The sequence below is a fragment of the Coccinella septempunctata genome, chromosome 3 (genome assembly GCF_907165205.1).
Source record: "Coccinella septempunctata chromosome 3, icCocSept1.1, whole genome shotgun sequence".
Lineage (NCBI taxonomy): Eukaryota > Metazoa > Arthropoda > Insecta > Coleoptera > Coccinellidae > Coccinella > Coccinella septempunctata.
Window position 1 is genome coordinate 10,774,968 of NC_058191.1, and position 23,876 is coordinate 10,798,843.

At 36.3% G+C, this 23,876-nt stretch overlaps 1 protein-coding gene across 5 annotated transcripts in view; it reads left to right on the forward strand.

Annotated features, from left to right (window-relative positions):
- The window catches only part of LOC123309064 (pericentriolar material 1 protein), a 32,321-nt gene that overhangs the window by 844 nt on the left and 7,601 nt on the right, over positions 1 to 23,876 (forward strand). For 3 of the 5 annotated variants that reach the window (XM_044891908.1, XM_044891911.1, XM_044891912.1), the window contains exons 3-17: positions 39 to 232; positions 443 to 544; positions 3,118 to 3,268; positions 7,410 to 7,551; positions 7,768 to 7,997; positions 10,387 to 10,791; positions 10,844 to 10,994; positions 11,114 to 11,390; positions 17,220 to 17,597; positions 18,129 to 18,610; positions 18,949 to 19,122; positions 19,204 to 19,503; positions 21,464 to 21,662; positions 22,148 to 22,282; positions 22,338 to 22,555. In XM_044891908.1, coding sequence (XP_044747843.1) covers positions 39 to 232; positions 443 to 544; positions 3,118 to 3,268; positions 7,410 to 7,551; positions 7,768 to 7,997; positions 10,387 to 10,791; positions 10,844 to 10,994; positions 11,114 to 11,390; positions 17,220 to 17,597; positions 18,129 to 18,610; positions 18,949 to 19,122; positions 19,204 to 19,503; positions 21,464 to 21,662; positions 22,148 to 22,282; positions 22,338 to 22,555 — 3,538 coding nt within the window. The remainder of the gene's footprint in view (positions 1 to 38; positions 233 to 442; positions 545 to 3,117; positions 3,269 to 7,409; positions 7,552 to 7,767; positions 7,998 to 10,386; positions 10,792 to 10,843; positions 10,995 to 11,113; positions 11,391 to 17,219; positions 17,598 to 18,128; positions 18,611 to 18,948; positions 19,123 to 19,203; positions 19,504 to 21,463; positions 21,663 to 22,147; positions 22,283 to 22,337; positions 22,556 to 23,876) is intronic. The other 2 variants (XM_044891909.1, XM_044891910.1) reach the window with 2 other exon arrangements.

Here is a 23,876-nt window from a genome sequence, read left to right on the forward strand (position 1 = left end):
TGCCTTGATAGTTTTTCACAAAAACATTCTCCTTTCAGCAAATGGTACCACAAATTCCAGCCAGACTAGTTCCTCGAATTCCAGAAGAAATTCTTGTGGCACCGTCCCAAAATGTGACAACATCACAAAGTATCCAAACAAAAAACAAATAGAAGATAAACTTAACCAAATTAGGGATTATCTCCATATCACTACTTCTCTGATGTCAGGCATGAAAAATTCCGAGGACCAGGTAATTTTCCTCATATAATAGACATAATATATAATCCTTGGGTATGACATTTTCATTTCATATTGCACAGTTCACAATTTGGCTCAGGATTTGGGAGGAAAATGATTCACTTATTATTCTCAAATTGATATGTTGTGATATCCATGGTTTTATTATTTTGGTATACTTTTTCTGCTATTATTTCTTGTAACACTTGTATTTTCTATAAAGAATGCTGATGAAAATGAAAAGAACAACTTGTCCTCTATGATTGAGGCTCTGAAAGATAGTGAGGCAAAACTGAATTCTCTGTTAACGATGGGCTTTGAAGAGGTGATTTTGAATTTTTTAGTGAGGAATTATACCTATATTAACCATTTTAACCCTTCATATAGTCAGTTCAATTTACTAATTTTCTGATATGCGTGTATAGAGGTTTTTAACCATAAACTAGACAAACATATACAGTGGTGACCGTCTGTAACTCGGTAATTATATGCCCTATAACTTCAGAAAAATATACCTATCTCATTATAATTTCAGACTGGAAAAATATAATTGCATTTTTTACCAATATGTGTATCCTAATATACAGATTACGAAAATTCAAGAATGAATAAAGGGATTTTCATGAGAAAGAAGGAGACTCTAGAACTGCAATCACTTAGTGCGAAAATAATTTTATTTCAGGTGATAAATTATTGAATGTATATATGGACCTCTCACTGAATCAGTTCATACTATGCCTGCCACGAATTATTTCCCCACTCAAGTGACAAATCGTGGTATGTACTGATCTTCTTTCTCATGGCAATCCCTATTTTCAGACTTTAATTTTCGTAATCTGTATATTCTTTTGAATGTCAGCAATACAATTACAATTAAAGATTAATTGAATTATAAACAACTCTTTCTACTTCACAAATTTTGTTCAGGTCATTTTTCCGTCTCTTTTATTTTTAAGTAAAACTTTTCTCTATAGAAAAACCAATGTAACTTCCTTCAACATTACCCTAAATTCATGAAATTGGGCTCTATTTGAAAGGCATTCAACATAGATTTCAAAACACGCACTTTATACAGTGCACATCAAAATTATGGAACAAATTCATTTCCCCAGACGAAAAATATTTGGCAACAAAATCCTAAAACAGGTCAATTTTTATTTCACTTTTACCAATTTTTATGCATTTTTGAAGGATTTTTGTTGCAATCTGTGCCGTCCCCATCAACCCTCTAAATTTTTTGAATAGGGAAAGTGGGTCATGTGGTACTTTTTTGGCGAGGTCTTTGTATCTCCTTTACAGGTGTGCAAAAATTTTCAAGAATTTTTTTTTTTTACGAACCCTTTAATGGAGAAAAAATGGAGTGACATTGGTAATTTATTTCGGCATTGAAGTACGACCTGGATAATCATTGTGCATTACAAGATAAGTTAAATTAAATGTTCAAGATGACCACCATTGTTCTGGATGCAATAATCAAAGCGCTTAACACATTCTACATTAAAGGGTTCGTAGGGGTTGAAAGTTGTGCATGAACAAAACTGTAATGGTCGACTTACATTCGGTGACAAATTTCATCAACCATTGTCTCAAAGTAAATGAGCCATGACAAAGTGCACATACGGAAAACCTCTTAGAACTAACTAATTTAAAAAAAAAAAATTTCTTGAAAATTTCTCCACGCCTGTAGAGAAGATACAAAGACCACATAACCCACTTCCCCTATTCAAAAAATTTAGAGGGTTGATTGGGATGGCACAGTGCGCAAAGGAATCCATCAAAAATACATAAAAATTTGGTAAAAGTGAAAAAAAAATTGACCTGTTTCAGGATTTTGTTGCCAAATATTTTTCTTCTGAGAAAATGAATTTGTTCCATAATTTTGACGCGCACTGTAGAATGCTTCAGTAGAAAACTAAAGCGCATGATGTGGCACCTTGCTTTATTTATGATTTTTTTTCTGGAAAATTTCAAATGCAAAGCTATAACTCTACCCTATTGACAAAATGCCAAATAGCATTACCCTTGTATAAGAACAACAATAACAGTACCTGTGAAATCACTAACTCATGTCTTTTGTTCCAAAGATATTGGCATTTTATCAATTTTGGTCTCCAACCTTAATGAATCACCCAGTATAGTCGAGTAGATATTTTGTTATTTTGCTCCAGGTTATTTTTTAATTTGCCGAGTGTACCGAGTTGTGTACCTATCAGTTTTGAAATAACGATTTCTAGTTACACCTTGGAACTTTTTGTTGTCCAAATAATAAATAATAGAATTCAGAAAAATAAATATAATGGTGGAAACCCTGCAAAGTTCGCTATTTTTCTTCTCAGTTTCCAAATTGAATTAATTTCAACAATTTCGTGAGAGACTTTGCAGGTCTTTTGCCATTTTAATTTTTTTTTATTTTACACCATAATTTGGATTTACCGTCGTTTCAAAACTCATGCACATCTCACCGCAAATATCGCTGAAAAATGTTTTTATTATTACATTAAGAATCTACGAATCAACTATGAGTTGTTCTTGTAGAATTTATTTTACGTTTGACAAATTTTGAATAACTATCTCACCATCTTCAAGATAAAGGTAAGTGTTGTTTAACTTAACACTTGCATAAACGGGAGATCTTCGGCACAATTCAGACGAAATTCATCCCTATGATCTTGATAGGGCAAACATTTTTCTCTTGATCTAATATACACATCAATATTTGTTTGTCCAGTTTATGGTAAAATACCCTTTATAATATTGTGAAAGGCGTTAGAACGAGTGTACTGGGCTTAATTATAACTTGTATAATAATAATGAACTAATATTTCTTATGATGAGTTGTTCTGAAATGTGCGAACGTATGTTTACATTTTCATTGGAAATAATTTTAAAAAATTGTAGAATTCAGAATGTCTTGTTGAAAACCCCCCTGATAGAAAAAATGATTTTGAGACGTCGATGAATAGAGAGACAGTCAGAGATCTACAACGTTTGAAGCAGAAAGGTGATAGCAGATTGAGAGAAGCTAGGGAGTTACAAGAAAGATTAGCTAGTAAGTAAACATTTCTCTAGTATTCATTTCACCTATTAATATTTATTCATTATCAATTTCATTCAAAGCTGAAAAACTGAGTTGAAATTTATAATATTATTTATTGTCAAAAATTTTCAGTCACAAAAAGGACCTTTAGGAGGCATATAGGCTGGTACACATTCAAAATATAACAACAATTTATAAATAACATAACTATCTACGTAATTGAGTAAAAACAGAAAAACAAAATAAGAATAATGAAACAAAAAATTCTCGAAAAAATTCTTCTTTGAATGTATACATTCAAACTGAATTTTAACCAGATGTTGAAAGAATTAATTTTTTAATGAATCAAATTGGTTCACTATACATACAGGGTGAGTCTTTGACCTGTAAAAATATTTTGACAGTAGATTATTGAGGTCAAAAAACACACTTTTTTCCTATAGGTATATACTATTTTTCCCGATTCGTCCCTGATCAAAAGATATAGCCATTTTAAGTTTTCATAATGACCTGTGACGTCCGTTTATCACGGATCTTCAATATGCAGACGACTGCGCACTTATAGCTAGCAGCCCAGAGGATCTACAGATACTGCTGGATACCTATAAACATATATACGAAGCTTTAGGCCTTAGACTCGATACCGACAAAACCAAAATCCTAGTAAGTCCGCCAGAAAGCCTTCAAACACATATCAGCCTGGAGAATGAAACTCTAGAACAGGTCGAGCAGTTCAAATACCTACTTGGGAACCTTCATAAATACTAGGGCTAACCTAGACACGGAAATACACAACCGTATCAATTCGACATCACGAGCATTCTGGAAGCTAAAGGTCAGAGTGTTTCAAAATCACGACCTCAATCTGAAGACCAAGACAGCTGTTCACAAAGCTGTCGTCCTCCCAACGCTTCTTTACGGAAGCGAAAGCTGGACGCCCTACATGCGACATATTAAACACATAGAAATACCAAAAGAAAAGAAGTCCGACTCCCGTACTAAATTTATTGACACTGTTTGCGATCTATGATTTCTAGGCACTACAACAGCGCTGCTCCAAAATCGCACCGACGGAAATCGGAACTACTGCTCTGCGGCATCGGTCGTAGTTGGCGGGCCAAAACCTATTCATTCGATTTGAAATTTTGAACCCCAGTAGACTTTGCGTCGTCTTACTTGTGATTCACAAATGAAACTATTTCATTCATTTGCAACAAAACTTAAGATAATACATTAGGTACAGATAAATCGATGAAAAATTTGTTGATTGAAAAATGAATCGTGATTTTTTTTCAACTATTGAATTGTAGGTACAGAAACAATTAAAATTGAAGACTGAAATTACCCACCATGGAACTAAAAAGGTACCACCTGATAAAACGACTGCATTGCAGGGGGTGTTGTGAAAGTAGTCAAGTACAAATTATTGCAAAATAAAATAAGAGCAGTTTAGGAAGGAGCGTAATTTTTATTAACCCTTAAACCATATCTCTAAGAAGTTGTTCTGCAGAAAATGACATTGGTTAGGAATATAACGACATAACTATTACAGTAAACCAGAAATGAATTATAGGTAATCTTGTAATTGCTCCTGTTGACTGGATATTCGAAGTCTTCTCTTCGGTAAACTCTCTGTTTCTTCTGGTAAACCATTTTCGAGAAAAATTTGTTGAAGGAATGTTGAGTTTTCAAATACTGAAAATACATCCATAAATAAGTTGGTACTCAGTTGCAAAATTATACTTCATCTCAAATTAGTAGGATTTTCATAAGAATAACGCTTGGTTTTGTATGAACTTTGGGTATTCAACTCGGCCGTATTCAAACTCAATGGTATTATTTTTTGAACCAATATGATATAGAATCATATTTTCCACCTTTTTCGACAACCCAAAAAGGACTCCTTGTGGCCAAGCGGCCTGTTATGAGATCTAAAGAATAGCCACAATTGAGTTGGAGTGATTTTGGAGACGGTCTCATCGAACAGCTGGCCTTAAACCAAGTCAACTTTAAACGTGTTAAAATACAATTTTTCTTTGAAGAACTTATACTTTCTCAAGCCAACGGTGAGCAGACAAATTCCAAGCTTCATGATTACACAAACATAATTATCAAAAAACCAATCACTTACCAGTAAAGCAAGAAATGGAACTAGAAGAACGTATATGATTCCCACTAGTCGAACAAATTATTGAAAAAATAAGAACATTTCTTGGAAAAACTTCGCCAAAATGAATCTGTCATCAGAACAGTATTTCATAGATTGAAAATCTATGTAGGATTTCTATCAAAGATATTATTTTTGGTTTCTATAGTAACACGACTCGACGCTAACGCCCCAAAGTAATCGCACCGGCTGAAGGGCGAACTAAAGCGGTTGCATTTCTGCCTATATAAGTTGGAAGGGGTTGTTAAACAGCTTGAACAAACGCAACAACGTCATCTTAGACAGATAATGCACATCAGATGGTTCCACAGAGTTTCGAATGCAGAAATCTTGCAACGCGCGAGTTGTACAACAATTGAGACTCAAGTAACGAGGGTCCGACTCAGATGGAGCGGCCACATTCTGAGGATGCAAGAAACAAGACTCCCCAAAATAGTTCTGTATGGCGAATTCACAGAGGGAGCCCGAAAACCAGGAGGCCAGTATAAGCGGTTTAAGGATGTACTACATCAGTTAATGCCAATCATAACTGGGAACAACTAGCGTTGAACAGGTCACAGTGGAGTTCTTTGGTACACAGTTATAATGGAGACTCGAGAAGGATACAGCGGCGGCCAGATCTGGTTGGTGACTATCCATGCCTTGAGTGTGGAAGGATTTGTAGGTCACGGTTGGGTCTCTTCAGTCACAAGAGGGCACAATTAGCCCTAAGAAATTACAAGTCTGTTCGCACCCTTATTTTTTTTGTCTTTTTTAGATTTATTCCCGGTAACGGGATACAGCAATGAATGAATGAATGAATGTGCCACCCCTGGAAAAACAAAATTACCTTCAGAATATCTAGCCAAACCTGTGACACTACGCATCTGTGCATCTTTTAAGAGGAGTTGCATTCGATCAAAGTACCCATTTTTTCGAATTTCGCAGATATCTATATTAATAAAAGAGGATCTATGGTTTACTTCAAAATGCTTTATTGTTCAAACGATCGCACCAAATTGGACAATTCTTTTTTGTTGTGTTTATTATTGTTAGGGCAAGGTTTATATAACAAAATATTCCCAAAAAAAATTGTACAGAACAGAAAAAAAGGCATTCCTTTTTCTTACGACCAATCGAGCAATCACGATGAGTTAGTTATTATTATCTACCCTAGAAATAATTTAAATGGCAAAACTAGGTTTGCCGGGTCAGCTAGTTTTTTATAAATTACGGCGCTTTATACGAGAAAATATGAAGAAAACTTTTATTTTACAAAAAGTTCAAATATTCATTAGATAGCGTCGAATTTAGTTTCAAGAGTTGGGTTCTTTGAATTTTTGGTATTTTAATGGTACATAATGATCATAATGAGAAAAGTGGAAAACTATATTCCGAGATTCATTGCATTCAATAAAACCGTTGATCTCCATTTGGGGCCCAGACGATGGCAAATTGGCTAGTTCGATTCAGATTGTAACACTTGTTGATATTCATATCAGCTGGTGGTATGCTTCTGAATTAATCCTTATTGTATTCATTGCCTCCCCGTTTAGGCGTGATCATTCTTGATTAATAAAAATAACATTGTTCCATGGTTTTTCAACAGTCTGTTTCTTTTAAACCGAGCCGATTTGGAAAAAAATGATAAAGAAAAAAGTTTTTCTTTTTTAAAGAATCTACTGTTGAAATATTATATATATATATATATATATATATATATATATACAAGTCAAAGACCCATCCTGTATTGCCTGTATATAGGAGTTTCCAACGAAAAACTGCCTAATGCTAAATGGAAATCTGGAACTTGTTCTCCAATGATATTGAGATTTTTTTTTTGTACTTTATTCAGAAAGTTATCGTCAAATAAAAAAGTAATTGTTGACTCTACTCTATAAAAATTTACTTGTACCTATTGAATATTATTGTTTGCAAACTTCTTATGTACATCTTTTCACCATCAGAGTGGTGAAAGTTGCAATGTATTACAGAATACTATTTCAGGAGGGAATATAGCAAATCAAACTAGAATGGAAAACAATCTACAAGAATTTGATTTGGCTATTGCTGAATTGGAAGAGGCAAACTCGAGACTGGTTGATACTAAGGGAGATGTTAATAACTTTCAACAACCGGATGAGGCTAGGTATGATAATAACATATACAATGTTCATTTATCTGCCTTGAAATTCGCAATGAAACTTACAAAAGGAAGTTGTACTGCAATTTTTTGAAGACCCTAAAACTGAACAATTTTTGGTGTTTTAATCCTCTGTCTCAAAGCCAGTGCATTAAATCTGCTGATCTTCTGATCCAGTTAGAAGGCAGATTAATTTCAATCTTTTCGTTGATTATTTTCCAGTAATTACATAACAGAGGAGATAGAGGAGTTGCAGAATCAAATACAGGTTGTACATAATGCCAATGAGGATAGAAAGAAATTGATACAATTGTTGGATAAGAGGGATGCTGAGTTGAGATCTCAACACTTGGAGCTTCAGAGTAAACTCACTGAACTGCAAACAAAGAAATCCCAGGTGGACCATCTAGTAGCTGCATTGCAGAATGGGAAAGAGCAAGATGAAGATATGGGTAAGAACAAATACAGAGTGTTTTTTAAGGTGGGGCTATTTTTAACTGGTGGTAGAACTCATTAAAAGAGATCATATGGCCGGCAGTAGCTCATATAAATATTCAATATAAAAAAGATTCAAAAGTCTTGGGTATCAATATCTTAATACGACTCTGGATCGTAATATCTGTCTGTTAGGATATAGCACCTGTGATGAATCACGATGCCATATGGATTCAGTCAGAATGTTTTCACCAAATAAATAAAGTGCTCGTCTTCCTTTGCGATCTCCCCTCGGCACAAGAATTTATAGCAAATTTGTAATTCATTTTTCTAAATTGATTAGGTGATTTTTTTCTGAAAGGTATAATTATGAAAGTTTAAACTAAGCATAGGAAAAATTCTTCAATGGAGAGGGATTATAAGAAAAAAAATAAGGCAGTTCATAAACTCACCGATAAAATTGCTCCGAATTCTTCACAGAAATTGTTCGAAATAATCACCATTCGATTGATGGGCACAAATCCTTGCCCGGCGTAATAACGAATGGTTACATGCAGCAACTATCACATCAGTTTACCCACGAGTAATTTCACAAGCGTTTTCAATGCGTTGCGTTCTTGGTTCGTCCGCACTATCCACCTCACCGTCAATGTACACAAATGTTTTCAAATGACTCCAAAGGAAGAAATCACAGGGGTCGAGATCCGGGGAGCGTGCAGGCCAAGAAATGGATTCACCACGTCCTATCCACCTATTTGAGAACATATTATTTAAATAATTTCGAACGTTTCTACGAAAGTGGGGTGGTCTCAGGGGTGGTGCTCCATTCAGTAACAACCACTTTCTCTGACAAATATTGAAGGGAACATCTTCTAGTAATCCTTGCAAATTGTTCTGGAGAAAATGGAGAAAGTCTCCACCTGACATTCGTGGTGGTAGAAAAAATGGCCCAATAAGCATTCCACACAGGAGTCCGATCCAGACATTCAAGGAAAACCTTAGCTGAAAATCTGTTCTTCTGATAGCGTGTTGATTTTCTGTAGAGCATACATGGGTATTGTGGAAATTGTTTACTCCATTTCTTGTGAAAGTGGCTTCGTCAGTGAACAGAATGGGTGTTGTTAGATATTGGTGATTTATAAGCCACAGGCAGAATTCTTTTCTTCGAGGATGGTCTTCTGGTTGGAGGGCTTGAACTTTCTGGAAATTGTAGAGGTACAATTGTTCTTGTCTTAGTTTCTTTCAAACTCTACTGTGGCTCACTCCGACAACTCAGGCTATGAATCTAGTACTTGTTGTCGGTTGTTCCTCAACTATGACTAGAATCTGCTCCTCGATTTCTGCCATTCGCGATGTTACAGGTCTACCAACATTTGTTCCACGGGATTCGTGCAAACGTCCAGTATCCCTACATTTCTGCACCAAGTTTATGAACATCCGAGGAGTTTGAGTAAACGTGAGGCATTTGTCAACTATTTTCCGAAAATTCACAAAAATCATACGCTGACTGACGGTTTCCAGTATACTAACCTTACGCCGGCACAAGCCTACCCATGAAGGTATGGTTTTGGTAGTGCGTCGGATGCATGCAGTGGCTGCAGAATGTGACTACCCATATGCAATTACCAAACTGCAGTCACATTCTGTTGCACTGTAGCATTGCATCCGAAGCACTACAGAAATCATACCTTGAGTAGGCATGCAGATTCGGAGCGGGAATTTCTCAGATTTTCGAGTAACTTTGGTTTCGAAATACGCAGCCCTGGTAAATATTTTATATCAACGATTTTTGGTACCATGACTTATTTTGAGGAGTTCTTTAACCTGTCAAAAAAAAAGCCTCACCTTTGAGAACACCCTGTATAAACATGTGTGGTTGTCCATACAATCACAATTGAGAAAGTTGACTCGGACGTTGTCGTCACCTCAATTTTCACTGCAAAAAGATAGGAAACTTGGAAAGTATATAAATGTATCCACGAAACGCCACTGCCTTAGTGTCTCGCTAGGTAGAGAATAGTATCGAATGTGTGGATGACAACAAAAGCGTTCGTAGCACTGCAATGGCCATTCCATGTGTATATGTTCTAAGTTGTAAATAAATACAGAACCGATACACATAACGACATAACAACACATTAGTGATTTTTCTTGGATTAACTTTGTATTCTTCCCAATTTTTCATTGTTTACTCATGTCAGTCTAAGAAACCTGTATAGAAAAAATTATTGAAGAATTCCAAACATAAGTGTGTGTTTTCTCAATATCATGATCCAGTTGCTCTTAGTCGACAACCATATGACCTATCAAAATTGGCATATGTCAAATGAGTGAAAGCAGTTATTGTTTTAAAGTTCTGTGTATCGTTTCCGGAGTTCATTTTTAATTTCTACATACATTTTTAAGGTTCCCATGTTCGTACAATTGTCACGATGAAAGATAAACTCGAAAAATTGAAAGACATGTTGGCAATGGTGGAAAGTACCGAGGTCCTGATGCGTAACGGAACACAAGAAGAACAAGCTGTTGCTTGTGAGATATATAATAAAGCGGAGAATTTCTTGAATAAGGACCTCGCCAAAGGAAACTGTTCCAATCAGTCTCAGGTCGAGAACCACATGGCTTTTCAGTACGAAAACAGAGCTAGTCCCTCCTTGAATGTGGATCGCAGTAAATTGATGAACAAAAACAGCAGAGACACGAGAAGTCAGAGTAACGATTCGAATTCGAAGATTAATGAAAAGCAAGCCTTGCAAGCAGAGCTTAGAGCTAAGAAACGAGAGTTGGAGGAAATTATGGGTAAACATAAGGGTGGGTTACACGCTTGATCGATGAACTACGTTTAAAATCTATTTTTTTGCAGCGAGTTCCTCCAATTTGAATCACGATGTTGGTACAGACAACAAGTCAGAATTCAGTTGTGCTAACAGTATGTTTGACAATATCAGTGGAGTTTGGACTCCACTACCATCCATGCAGCACAACCAGCCAGACTCAAGTGATAGATACTCAAGGTAATTTGTCTAGCGATATCAAATTTATGGCAGTTTATAAAAAAAAAACCGGTGGAAAATGGAGATTGTCTTTAATTTCGCAGTAAGGATATTTGGAAATCTTGCAATTGATTTTTCAGTGACGAAGGCACTGAAGATGTCAACGAATACTCGGAAATCCCTTCTAACCAACAGAATCAAACTTTACTTCCTCCTTCAGCACCTTCATCTTCGGCTGGAAAATTTTCAACTGATAGAAATATTGAATCATTGACTCAGGCTTACGAACAGCTCGGGCAGCCATATTTCTTCAGAAGTGATGGAAATACAAGAGGAACCACTGTTACTTCTGAGGCCAATTCTAGTTTTAGTAGAGGATCCTCTGTGTCGAATGTAGGGCAGGGAGGAAAACAAAATGTAAGTAGAAACATTTTTCGTTAGTACTATTCACTTTCTCAGGAGTTGAGTCTCCCAAGCTGTTCTTTGGATACTCACTTCAAAAAAACCCTCACACATTGTTTGAATAGTTCTTCATCCAGTCCTTACAGCGTACCTCAACAAGAGAGATGAGGTTGACGCAGCTCTAACGGTCATGTTCAGTTATATTACTCAAAGTGACCTTAGCAACACTGCTATCTGCATTCTGCACGCCAATATCTCAGCAATTGTTCTGCAGGCCGGAATAAATAAGTAATTCTGTTACAAAGTTAAGATCTCATTCTCCCTAAACATCCTATAATATGAACCATATTCAAACTTAATACCCTGTGTGTAGAGTACCTAGTTCGAACAATGACTTTGTATTTTTACCTTTTCGGCTATTCTTTATTTATTTATTTATATGTACATTTGGGTGCGGAAAAAACCTACACTCATATGAGTGCGGGGAAGAAATAGCAGAGGTTTTTACTGCACCGTTTGGGAAAGTGACTCTTTGTGACTGCGAAATGCGTGCTGAAAAATAGTTGAATGCGCACGCTTGAAGAAAAAACGCCCCCAGCAGAAATATTCAAAAAAATTTGACCCCTTCATGTTTTCATCATTCTCTCTATAAGAATCGCAATAACTCACAAACCGTTGACTTTTTACTCAAAGTAGAGCAAACTGTTGAACTTTACATTAAATCGGCTATCTGACAATGCAAAGATACTGAGTGTGCCATTTGAAATGAGAAAGTAGTAGGCTGTTTCCGGTATAACTGCAGAAGTCTGAAAATATTCAAGGGAGAGAAAGTTCATAGTTGAAAACCCCAACGTGCAAATTTTCAACACAAAATTGTCATTAGGTCCTTTCGTTTGCATAAAAAGTGTAGCACTTTTCTACACTCGATTTGATTTACACCAGTGTAGAGGAAGTGTAGTTTATCTACACAGAGTCAAAAGGAGATGTAGATAAACTACACCTCCTCTACACTGGTGTAAATTCAATCAGCAAACGAATACTAAAATCGAGCGTAGAAAAGTGCTACACTTTTTATGCAAACGAAAGGACCTATAAATTACGTATAAATGCCATCCACCGTGGGACACCATGTATACCCTAATAGAGCATACACTCTACAAGCAGACAGGATGTGCGCAACAGTTTCCTGCCAATCTTGGCATGCCCTGCAAGTTAAGTATATTCTTCTTATGTCAACTATACTCCATTCACTTTTATTTTAGCACTCGGTTGGCCATGGAAATTTGACACATTTCACTCTGTATAGTACGAAAATGTGGGGTTATGTAGCTTGTCAAAACATTTTTGGGTTTTAAATCAACGCTATGTTGCCCGTTCTACTCAAAAGTTTCTGTTATTATTATACTTATTTTATCACAATGTCGAATCTCTTGGGAAAATATGTGACGAACATAATTGAAGTTTATACAAACTGATTGAAGGCACACCAAATCCAGCTATTCGCATGGAAAATACAAGATATCAGTATAATATCATAATATGCAGTAGCTTGAGGAGAGTTAATGTTCGTTATCTTCTTTGGCTAAAGTTTGAATACGTTTCATCAGTTGTAAATTTCAAAAATATTAACCCGAAGATTAAATAAATATGATGCAGTGGTTGGGAATGGGTATCGCCAGAAGGAGTTAACAGATAATTACAAGAATGTTAAATTCTTCAACAAAAATCATCTTGCATCAATAGAAGTGAAAGGAATTAAAGGAAGTTTCAAGTCAAGATGAACTTCACCTTTGAACAGAAATTTCACATGAATAAACAATTAACAGGAAAACTGGCGCATATTTGTGGCTGTTCATCTTAATACATTGATATAATTATAATTATTAGGTATTTAGTGGTACCTTAAGACATTTACAACGTATAGGACAAGTCAAATGAAAAATAGAAAAATCAATTTTCGGAAACTTATTCTACGATCACATTCATCGAGAATCCTGTAGTAAACTTTTCGCATTAATTCACTCAAACATAAAATTCTCAAATGCTACCACTTTTTTGGGTCTCCCAATAGAAGGAAATTCTTTGTCATTCTCTTCATTCACAATCTTTCTGATTGTGGAAATATTCAGCTGAAATACAGGGTCTTTCACGAGGAACCTCACCCATATTTATACGGGAAACTACTGAACGTATTTTCATGAAATTCAGCACTTATAAGTATTTCACGATGCTGATGAAATCTAAAACATTTTCAAGGCATGAGCACCTCCGGTTTTTCCGGAAATGACGTCAACTTCCGTTTTTCAAATTAGAACACCATTTTTTTATTGCAGAAATAGATTCCTTATAAAATTTCAAGTTATTTTGATGTAACATTTTTCAGTTTTGGTTAGAAAATTCTCTCTGAGCGGGAAAATTCGAAAAAAAAAATCGAAAATAGAGCTCCGCTGAAACAAGAATAACTTCGAGGTTTTTGGATGGAAAATTTTCATTTTTGGGATTTTTCAAGATGTAAGATTGATGTATACACTTTAAAAATCGAAATCGCGATTCATGATACAGGGGGTGAAAAAATCGCTTTCAAAGTTAGGGATGACAAAATCGTGAAAAATCAATTTTTTCAAATTAGAACCCCATTTTTTTATGGTAGATATTGAATCTACGTTAAAAAATAATGTGAGTGTATGCATCACACCCTTGCCCTAAAATGGATATTTTCTGAGTTATTCACAAAAAACTGTTTTTCGTCTTGAATTTTCAGCTATTTCTTTTCCCTTCACGCCAAAAAGATGAAATTTTCAGGAACTGTTATTTGAACCATGGTGTAGATTTTTCACCCCTTCTTGAAACCGACTTCAAGTTACTATTAGGAGAACCATGGCAAACTCTCGCAGTTATAACTAGAGAAGATGCTCAAAGTTTTGACCGTTGATTTCTAGACATTTATTTATACGTCTCAGGAATGCTTCGTGCGTTGCTCTTCTTATTTCATCGGGAGGAAGAGATCTGCAAAAGTGTTTAAAAACCAAATTGAGTTTCAAAACTATGAATCTAATCTAAACAAACCTGAACGCATTTCTGACTCGTTCTATGCAGTCCTCTTTATCAGTCAGGGGAGTTGAGTAGACAATATTTTTTATCCTACCCCAAACATAATAGTCTAAAGGAGTTAAATCGGGAGAACGTGGTGGCCAAAGATGTGGACCATTGTTCGCCAACCATCGATCTTCAAATACCCTGTAGAGGATATTTGACACATTGAGTGAATTGTGTGGAGGCGCGCCATCTTGTTGATACCATAAGTCATTATGGTTCTGTACTAGCGGCTCAATTATTTGAGTCAATATGTCAGAATATCTATCTCCTAAGGGAGAACATTCTTTAAATAATGCAAACATGTGTAGTGTTCTATCTTACCAGTTAAAGTCCCATCATAAATGTGAACATCGAGAATTGCATTATTTTTGATGGCGCACTTCCATTATCTGAAGTGGTGGTTGTTCTCTTCATCCCAATAATGACTGTTATGCCTATTGAAAGAACCATTCTTTGTGAATTTAGATTCATCTGTCCAAATTATACAGTCCAAAAAGTTTTCATTCTCTTGAAATCGAATCATCATAGCTTCGCAAAACTCTGTTCTCCTGACGAAATCAGTTTCCTTCAAATGCTGTACCCTATTGAATTTATATGGGTGCATTTTATGTTTTTTTAATATTCTCCAAACACTCGATTGAGATAATCCCAGATCAATCTCGGCATCTTTGAGAGAATTTTGAGGATTCACACGAAAATATGCAAGAACTGTAATTTCGTTGTTCTCATCTTCTACTACACTTTTTTCTCTGTGTATAGTTTTCTTAACGAAAGATCCGACATTTCTCAAGTTTGTCATGGTTCTGTTAATGGTATCTCTCGTTGGTCTGGGTCGGTCAGGAAACCACTCAATGAACAGTCGTATCGTTCTATCTACAACTTTATTACATTCTCCATGAAGTAGAATGAGATTTAAATAATCTTCATTGGTAAAATTAGGCATAGTGATCGATTTTATAACTTAATACGAATTATCACCAAATTAAAAGTAAACACAAAATGCTACTGAATAAAGAGGAATTTGGCAGATGTAATTAATGATATCTATCATTAAAAAAAAAGAATGTAAAACATGGTAAGTTTTTGCATATGATTCATAAGGAATTATTTATTTATCACTGGAGAGAAAACCGATGGCCGATTAGTTGAATTAAAGAGGTTTCCGATATAAATTCGAATCAAAATTCGCCATCTATTTAGGAACAACCTGTAACTTTTTTCTCTTGCATATTAGGGTAGTAAAATCTAAAACATGGTTTAAGTAACAGTTCCTGAAAATTTCATCTTTTTGGCGTGAAGGGAAAAGAAATAGCTGAAAATTCAAGACGAAAAACAGTTTTTTGTGAATAACTCAGAAAATATCCACTTTAGGGCAAGGGTGTGATGCATACACTCACATTATTTTTTAACGTAGATTCAATATGTGCCATAAAAAAATGGGGTTCTAATTTGGAAAAATTGATTTTTCACGATTTTGTCATCCCTAACTTTGAAAGCGATTTTTTCACCCCCTGTATCATGAATCGCGATTTCGATTTTTAAAGTGGATACATCTTGAAAAATCCCAAAAATGAAAATTTTCCATCCAAAAACTTCGAATTTATTTTTGTTTCAGCGGAGCTCTATTTTCGATTTTTTTTTTCGAATTTTCCCGCTCAGAGAGAATTTTCCAACCAAAACTGAAAAATGTTACATCAAAATAACTTGAAATTTTCTAAGGAATCTATTTCTGCAATAAAAAAATGGTGTTCTAATTTGAAAAACGGAAGTTGACGTCATTTCCGGAAAAACCGGAGGTGCTCATGCCTTGAAAATGTTTTAGATTTCATCAGCATCGTGAAATACTTATAAGTGCTGAATTTCATGAAAATACGTTCAGTAGTTTCCCGTATAAATATGGGTGAGGTTCCTCGTGAAAGACCCTGTATAAGTCGTTTAGATTCAGATGAAACATTATATAAATTATCTTACATTGAATATGTTCGCTACCGTCTGACGTATTGTGGATTTTAGAATATCAGGGTATAATTATTTGAATGAGCGGACCTGAATTCCGCACTTCCTGAAACCCTGTCTCTTTCTTTCAATCACTTTTGGCATTTTCGTAATAAAAATTGATATTAGTTGTGGCAACGGCGTTATGACATTTCATGAGTGCCAACCTTACTCCGTTCTAGTTACAAAAACTTGAGAAAATTATTTCATGGCCAACCGACTGTTGAAATAAATGTGAATGGAGTATAGTATTTATCACTTGCTTTTGTCCTTTGTTCTACTGGCGTGACAGGCTTTCATACTATCTCATATATCGAATATTCTTAACTTCTCCAAGGCTCTCTTTTCATTATTTTTATTATTGTTGCTGGGGTCGGTTGAGTTGAGTAGTAGAGGGGCATGGGTGAAAATAAGGCGCACCATTTTCAAATAGGACTCAAGTACCCTATCTGGTTTAAGCCCTCAAGTTTGTCCAAAGATCCTTTGCATGCCCACGTGGCAGCTGTGGCCGTGGATAGAGTTTTGTCTTCACAACTTGAGATTACATTATTACAAACAAGAACGATTTAACAGAAGATTCAATTGGTTAATATTCTATATTCTATTACTTGAGTTTTTCTTGATGCATTGACTAGTTGAGTATGCCAACTCATGATGAACTTGACTAACTATAAAAGCGATTCGTTTCGAACCGAACATAAGAGAAGTTAATAGTTTTTTTTTAGCGTTTTTAGTAGTGATTTTTCTTCGCAGATGCAGAAGCAGTTGGAACTCATCAGAAGCGTTTGCGACTCTATGCTACCTCAGCCTTCATCATCGCCAAGTAACGTACATCAGCTGAGAAACAACCTGACACCTTCTCCGATCTATTCAGAGTTGAGACCTTTTTCCTCACCTAATCCTCACTCTATGAACGCCCTGAATGTGGTCAACCCACAAGCCGATACCGCTTGGCCATCTGTCGGCGGTCAACCGAACGTTTCGTTTCCCGACGCGGCCAACTATCAGAGTTGGCTCACCACCAACACTTTGCAGACACAGGCGTTCATGTTGAATTCGCTGAATCAGTGCTGCCAAATGTTATGGTTGCAGCAGCGGGAACTTGCAAGTTTGAGGGGCATGGTGACAGCGGTATGTTGTGTTTTCTTTGATCTTGTTTGCGAATTAATTTTAATATAGGCCTTCGAACTTGGAATGTTAGGTTAATAGATAACCGTTTTCGAGATTTTAAAATGTACGTTTTGGTTACGCAGTTCTGGAGGTTGCATATACACAGACTGTAGTTTATACAGTGTGTCAATTTGAAATGGTACCACTCGGCCCCCATGCAAAATCAGAAAAAATGCAAAAAGAGTTAAGCTTTGGTTCTTAGGAAATCATTTTATACGGTTGATTCCAATCAATTTGTTGCCTCTCTGTTTACGTGATAACAGCAACCCCTTCATCACGTTAACAGGGTTGATTCAAATTGATCGGAACCAACATAAAATGTCCCCCTATGAACCAAAGTTTACCTCTTCTTGCATTTTTTCTGATTTCGCATGGGCGGCCAAGATATTAAGGGTGGTACCTATGCAAATTGACACAGTGTATAAATTTCAGATGTGGATTTTCTTGAACTGATGAGAAATAGTTATTTTTTAATAATGCTTTTTTTCTCAGTTACAACAAGAGAGGTTATCAAGCCCACATTATAACAACGAGAGTCAGATGACGTCGTCTTCTAACCCAACTATGAATTGTTCTCAAGTGGAACCGCTTCAACCACCAATAATGAACCAAGCTGGTCCTCCAATGAATCCGTGTAGTCCGTCATTAAATCAGTGCAGACCGATGAACCCAAAAATGAACTCTGTTCCCTCAGCCTGTTCTCTACCGAACATAAATCAATACAATACCCCTCCGGTTACTGTAGTCGACCCTATTTTAGCCAACCAAAACAATTTGCGCCTCATGGACTCCACTTTGAACAATCTTAATGTGATGAATAACACCGATCACATGAGGAACATCAATTTGGCCACCCTGCAAAGCGCTGGCGACAACATGACTGCTCTGCCTGGCCCCTTGTGGGCGGGCCATGCTTTAAACAATCAGGTGCCTCCTGGGAATAGGGCCAATAACTATTGGGATAATTTTAGGAGGTAAATAAATCAGCAATGTACTTAGTTTTGTTCATAGAACCCTTTTCTTTCTTCAGATAGTTCAATTTAATTTATTTCTGTAAACAAGTGGTATTAATAAAAAATTAAGTTCAAACATGTGTTTTTGACAACCTCAGTTAGAATAGAACATGTTCGAATTTTAGAGGATGTTGAAGAGTTACACTAGGACCAAAAAATGTTTCTTTACTTTTTGACAATTTTTTGGGTGAAGTAAGTAAAGGTGGAAATATGCTTTTGATCGAGTTTTGAATATTTTTGCGTTTCAGTTCATAGATAGGATACCACTTTCGTGTTTGTTTCATTAAACTCATTTTCAGCTACTCCAGACAAAACCTATTCTCGACAAAGAGCAATGATGGGATTCAAAATTCACCGATTATCGATAGAACGAATAATGTAACGCCTCGAAGTACACCTTTCGAAGCACAAAATTTACCTAAGAGCAACTCCCAGCATTTGACAGGCTCCCCACAAGAAAATGTTCCTCAGAGGTGAGTGTATATTGCAGGACAACATTAGTTCGGAATACAGAAGAGTTTCTGAGCAACTCCTTTCATATCAATTGATTTTAGGTCCTGCGTAAGACCTTCTAGGCGATATCCAAATACCAATATAGCTGTTGTACCTCCCGATGTGTTGAACATCAACCAGAATATCAAAAATGACGGCTTTCCCCTGACTCCGATCCAAAACGAAAGCCGAAATATCAATGAATCAGAGGGTAGTGCTCCAGGTGTGCCGACTTTCGTTAATAATGCTTCCAGGATGCCAAGAAGGCATTCTAACGTCGTCGCACCATCTGTCGAGAATTTGCAGAATCCGCGTCGAAGGAATGCCTCTAATGAGTCTGTGAATACTGAAGGTACTTCGCGGTAAGGGAACTTTTTTATTCATAGCTATGCCTAAAGGATGAATTTTTAAATTTCATTTTAAGTTGACTAGTAGCTACATGCTAGCATTTTCGCACTGAGAGTTAGAAAGTGCATTGACTTAGATCTCGTAATCGGCTTGGTGGCTAATACAGAGTCTATCAATTCCCTATGGAGGTGCGAGTTGTGTTGCACAACGAGGTTGAAGAAGACCGAAATCGTAGTCGGCATGTACTCTTTCTTGACGAAATGGTATTTCTGTTGATACTCCAAGTGATGGTGGACTTGCAGTATCAACAGAAATACCATTTCGGCAAAAAAGTACTAGACAGATTGCTAAAATTATATATTTTGTCTGAGTCAAAGCTCAGTCGGTATTTTCGGGAACGGTTTGACAATATGGCAAAAGAAGCGACATCATTAACATCCTCTCTATGGTTACTGACTTGTTTCCCGTACTAAAGATGTCTTCCGAAAAATCTGCTGTAGTCGTTCGTAACGGCGCCGGCGCTCGTGATGATGATGAAGTTACGTCACTACTTCACCACCAGAGCAGTAAAAAAACGTAAACACTGGGTTCACCCCTACTTGACGATAAATTTCCATCGGCGGTTATTTATTGCAGCAAAAGAATTGAGGATGACGGATACCAAATTTACGACATTTTTTCTAATACGCTAATACGTATTTTTTCAATACGCTGATGATGCAGCATTCATAGCCTACAACAAGAATCTGAAAGACACTATGAAAAAATAACTTTGAAGCAATAATGTCCTCCACAATAACTAAGTCTGAGTGTGTTGTAGGGTATAGGACAATTGTCCTATACCCTATAAAATAGTGACATTGATGAAAAAATGGAACCCTGACAAATATAAATAATATTTGGCCACAAAATATCAGACAACTCACCATCAGTCAAAATGCTCCAACACAATTTGAAAAATACTTACGAATTACAGTGCATAATAAAACCAACTTCAAGATGCATTTTTACAATAAAAAGAAGAAATAATTGACAAATCAAAGCACTTTAGATCCCTCACCTGCAGAAACCGAAGCATAAACCACGCTACAGTTTCAAGAATCTACCAAACCACATGCAGACCGATGTTAGAATATGGACATATAATATAAAATAACTGTAGAAGACCCACCCTTAATAATATCGAAGTAGGAGAACGCAGTAGCTTTAGAACGCTGGGTAAAATACGCCATCCAACGAATCCACTCTATAATCCACCAAATGAACTTCTATACGAAAAAATGAAGATAGAACCGATTCTATGTAGAGTAGATTGCAATAGACGGCCTATCCATCGCCATCCATCGCTTTGAATTGTTTTTTTTTTCTATTTCTCAATGACTATAATATACACATCCTTAAAAAAAATTTAATGTCTACGTAAAGTGTATTTAATAGTGGCAGACATATACAAGTCGTAAGCCATTTGCTGGAGCAATAAATATATTTTCTTCTTGCTCTTCTTTTTCTCATATTCATATTAGGTTAAGCCATTCATCCCAATCAGGACACTAACATGCGATTTGGGAAATCCACAACCACACAGAATCTGCAATAAACAAATTCCTACTACCGGCTGTTAGATATAGAATAGAACTGTCTTTTATTGTACTCTCCTTTGAATTTTGCCGAAAAATAATGGTCATAAAATCGGTAAACATTCGGAATTCCCCGATTGACCAAAAATCTAACTTAACAGTTTACAAGAATTTAATTCGCTTTATACCTGGTTATGCATGGTTTGGACAGCACAGTATTCCGATTTTGAGATCTGTGGTTTTATTCTTGTTTTTTTCAACTTATTCTGAAATTTTAGGTTTAATTATTTAGTATCTCTCGAAAATAATCAACCTTTGTGTACAATTTGCATCGTTTCTTCTTAATATTCGTACAGCCCTAATATGTTTTGACTTGAATATCGAATTTTTCTTTCAGATCTCGACTATTCGAGGAGCTCAGAGAAAACGTCTACAGAGAAGTTGCTTCTCTTATATCAGCAAATGAAGCGAGACCTCATTTTCTTATACAATTGTTCAGGGATCTTCAGCTAGTTAGTTCAGATCCTCTAAGGCTAAAGACATTACAATCCATACAAGTATTGATTAGTCAGTCGTTCAGGAATTCACAAAATTCGGTTCGTATATTTTTTGTGCTATATCGTTTTAATGGCGCGAGAGTTCAAAAAATTTAATCATTGGGTAGGCTGAATGAATTTCAGACGTTTTGTATTTGAACTTCTAAAATAAAAAGCCACCTGTTGAAATTCCATAACCTACTTGACAAATGTATTTGAACATTTGGCTCCTTTCCGAGCTCTTTTTCAGAGAAACTAAGAATGGTGAAAACCGTAGCCTCCTAGGATCCTTTGATTATTAAATTATCAGCAAAATTTGGGGTTTTGACGATTTCGAAAAGTCCTCAACTTTTTTGTTTTTAAAGTTACAGATCTGAAACTTGATAAATGCTGAATGATTATGAAAACTTGAGGCAAGTGCTTTTTTCGAATTAATGTTACTTTCACCTATTCTCTATAACGTAATTGAAACATAAATGGTTCTAAAATTTTCAACAAACTTCTGCTGTGTTCCTAAGCAGTGATAGTACTTGAATCCTTTTCAGGCCTCGCAAGAACCATCACCAAATCAAGAAGTTCCTCCACTCTCCAACGAATTCTCCATGCAGTCCACAGTTTGGTCACCGATACCGCCAAACTCTGTTCCAAAGAATGCGACTATATTAGAGGGCCTACTATCAGTAAGTTTTTTGTTGTTGTTGAGAATTTCCAGTCATCGGACGTTCTCTTTTTCAGAAAAAGGGAGATGTGGCAAAAGTTCAGTATATTTTTCATGAGATAATTCCGTTCCTAAATGACAATGACCATCTTACGATTGACCAACAATTCCTGGCGATCTTGAAGCAGAAGATTTTGGAAGCAAAATCGTTTAAGAAGGTGGTCAAGGATTCGATATTTCAGAAGCACTTCTCTAATGTTCTAGATCACGTATTAGGTTTCTATAATGATAAACTGTGAGTATGTCTTCAATCTTGTAATTGTGTTGTAATTGGGCAATGGTGAAGTTTCCTGAATGAGACATCAAAAGTGGAAATGGCATTCTCATTAATTTGTGCAACGGTTCGGTAGTATGGAAACATTTTCACAAAATTTCTTCAGAGTTGTGTCAGCACCGCCTTTTTCCTCTCATAAGTTATCCACACAATCTTATACGACATAAAAAAGCGGTAAATATATATAGTACTCTTTCAACGAAGTATGACACTAAAGTACTTCCAATACTTTTCAAGAACTATTCATTGTAGGCCTAAAATTTCTCTTGAGAATAATGTGTGAGCCATTGGTGGTATAATCGATTCTTAGCAGTGTGTAAAAGCCTCCATACCAACAACACCGCTAGAATACGCATAATGGCTCTACAATCGACCATTTCTTAATCAACTCTGGAATAAAACAAGGTTGCGTGTTAGCGCCTTTACGCCAATATTTTCGTCATAGCTGTTTCGATAACTTCAATATGCAGACGACTGCGCACTTATCGCTAGCAACTCAAAGGATCTACAGATAATGTTGGACACCTTTAAACATATATACGAAGCTTTAGGCCTTAGACTCGATATTGACAAAACCAGAATCCTGGTAAGCCCGCCAGAAAGCCTTCAAACAGATATCAGCCTGTTGGATGAAACTCTAGAACAGGTCGAGCAGTTCAAATACTTGGGAAGCTTCATAAATACTAAGGCTAACCTGGACACGGAAATACACAACCGTATCAATTCTGGAAGCTAAGGGACAGAGTGTTTCAAAATCACGACCTCAAATCTGAAGACCAGGAGAGCTGTTTACGAAGCAGTGGTTCTCCTAACGCTTCTTTACGTTAGCAAAAGCTGGACTCCCTACAGGCGACATATTAAACAGCTTGAATAAACGCAACAACGTAATCTAAGACAAATAATGAGCATCAGTTGGTTCCACAAAGTTTCGTATGCAGAAGTCTTGCAGTGTGCGAGTTGTATAATAATCGAGACTCAAGTAACGAGAGCCGATTCAGATGAAGTGGATTTTGAGGATGGAAGATACAAGACTCCCCAAAATAGCTCTGTATGGCGAATTCACAGAGGGAGCCTGGAAACCAGGAGACGAGTATAAGCGGTTCAAGGATACATTACATCAATCCCTAAAATCAGTTAATGCCAATCATAACTGGGAACAACTTTCGTTAGACGGGTCACAGTGGAGGTCTTTGGTACACAGTTATGATGGAGACTCGAGAGGGATACAGCGGCGGCCAGATCTGGTTGGTGACTATCCATGCCCTGAGTGTGGAAGGATTTG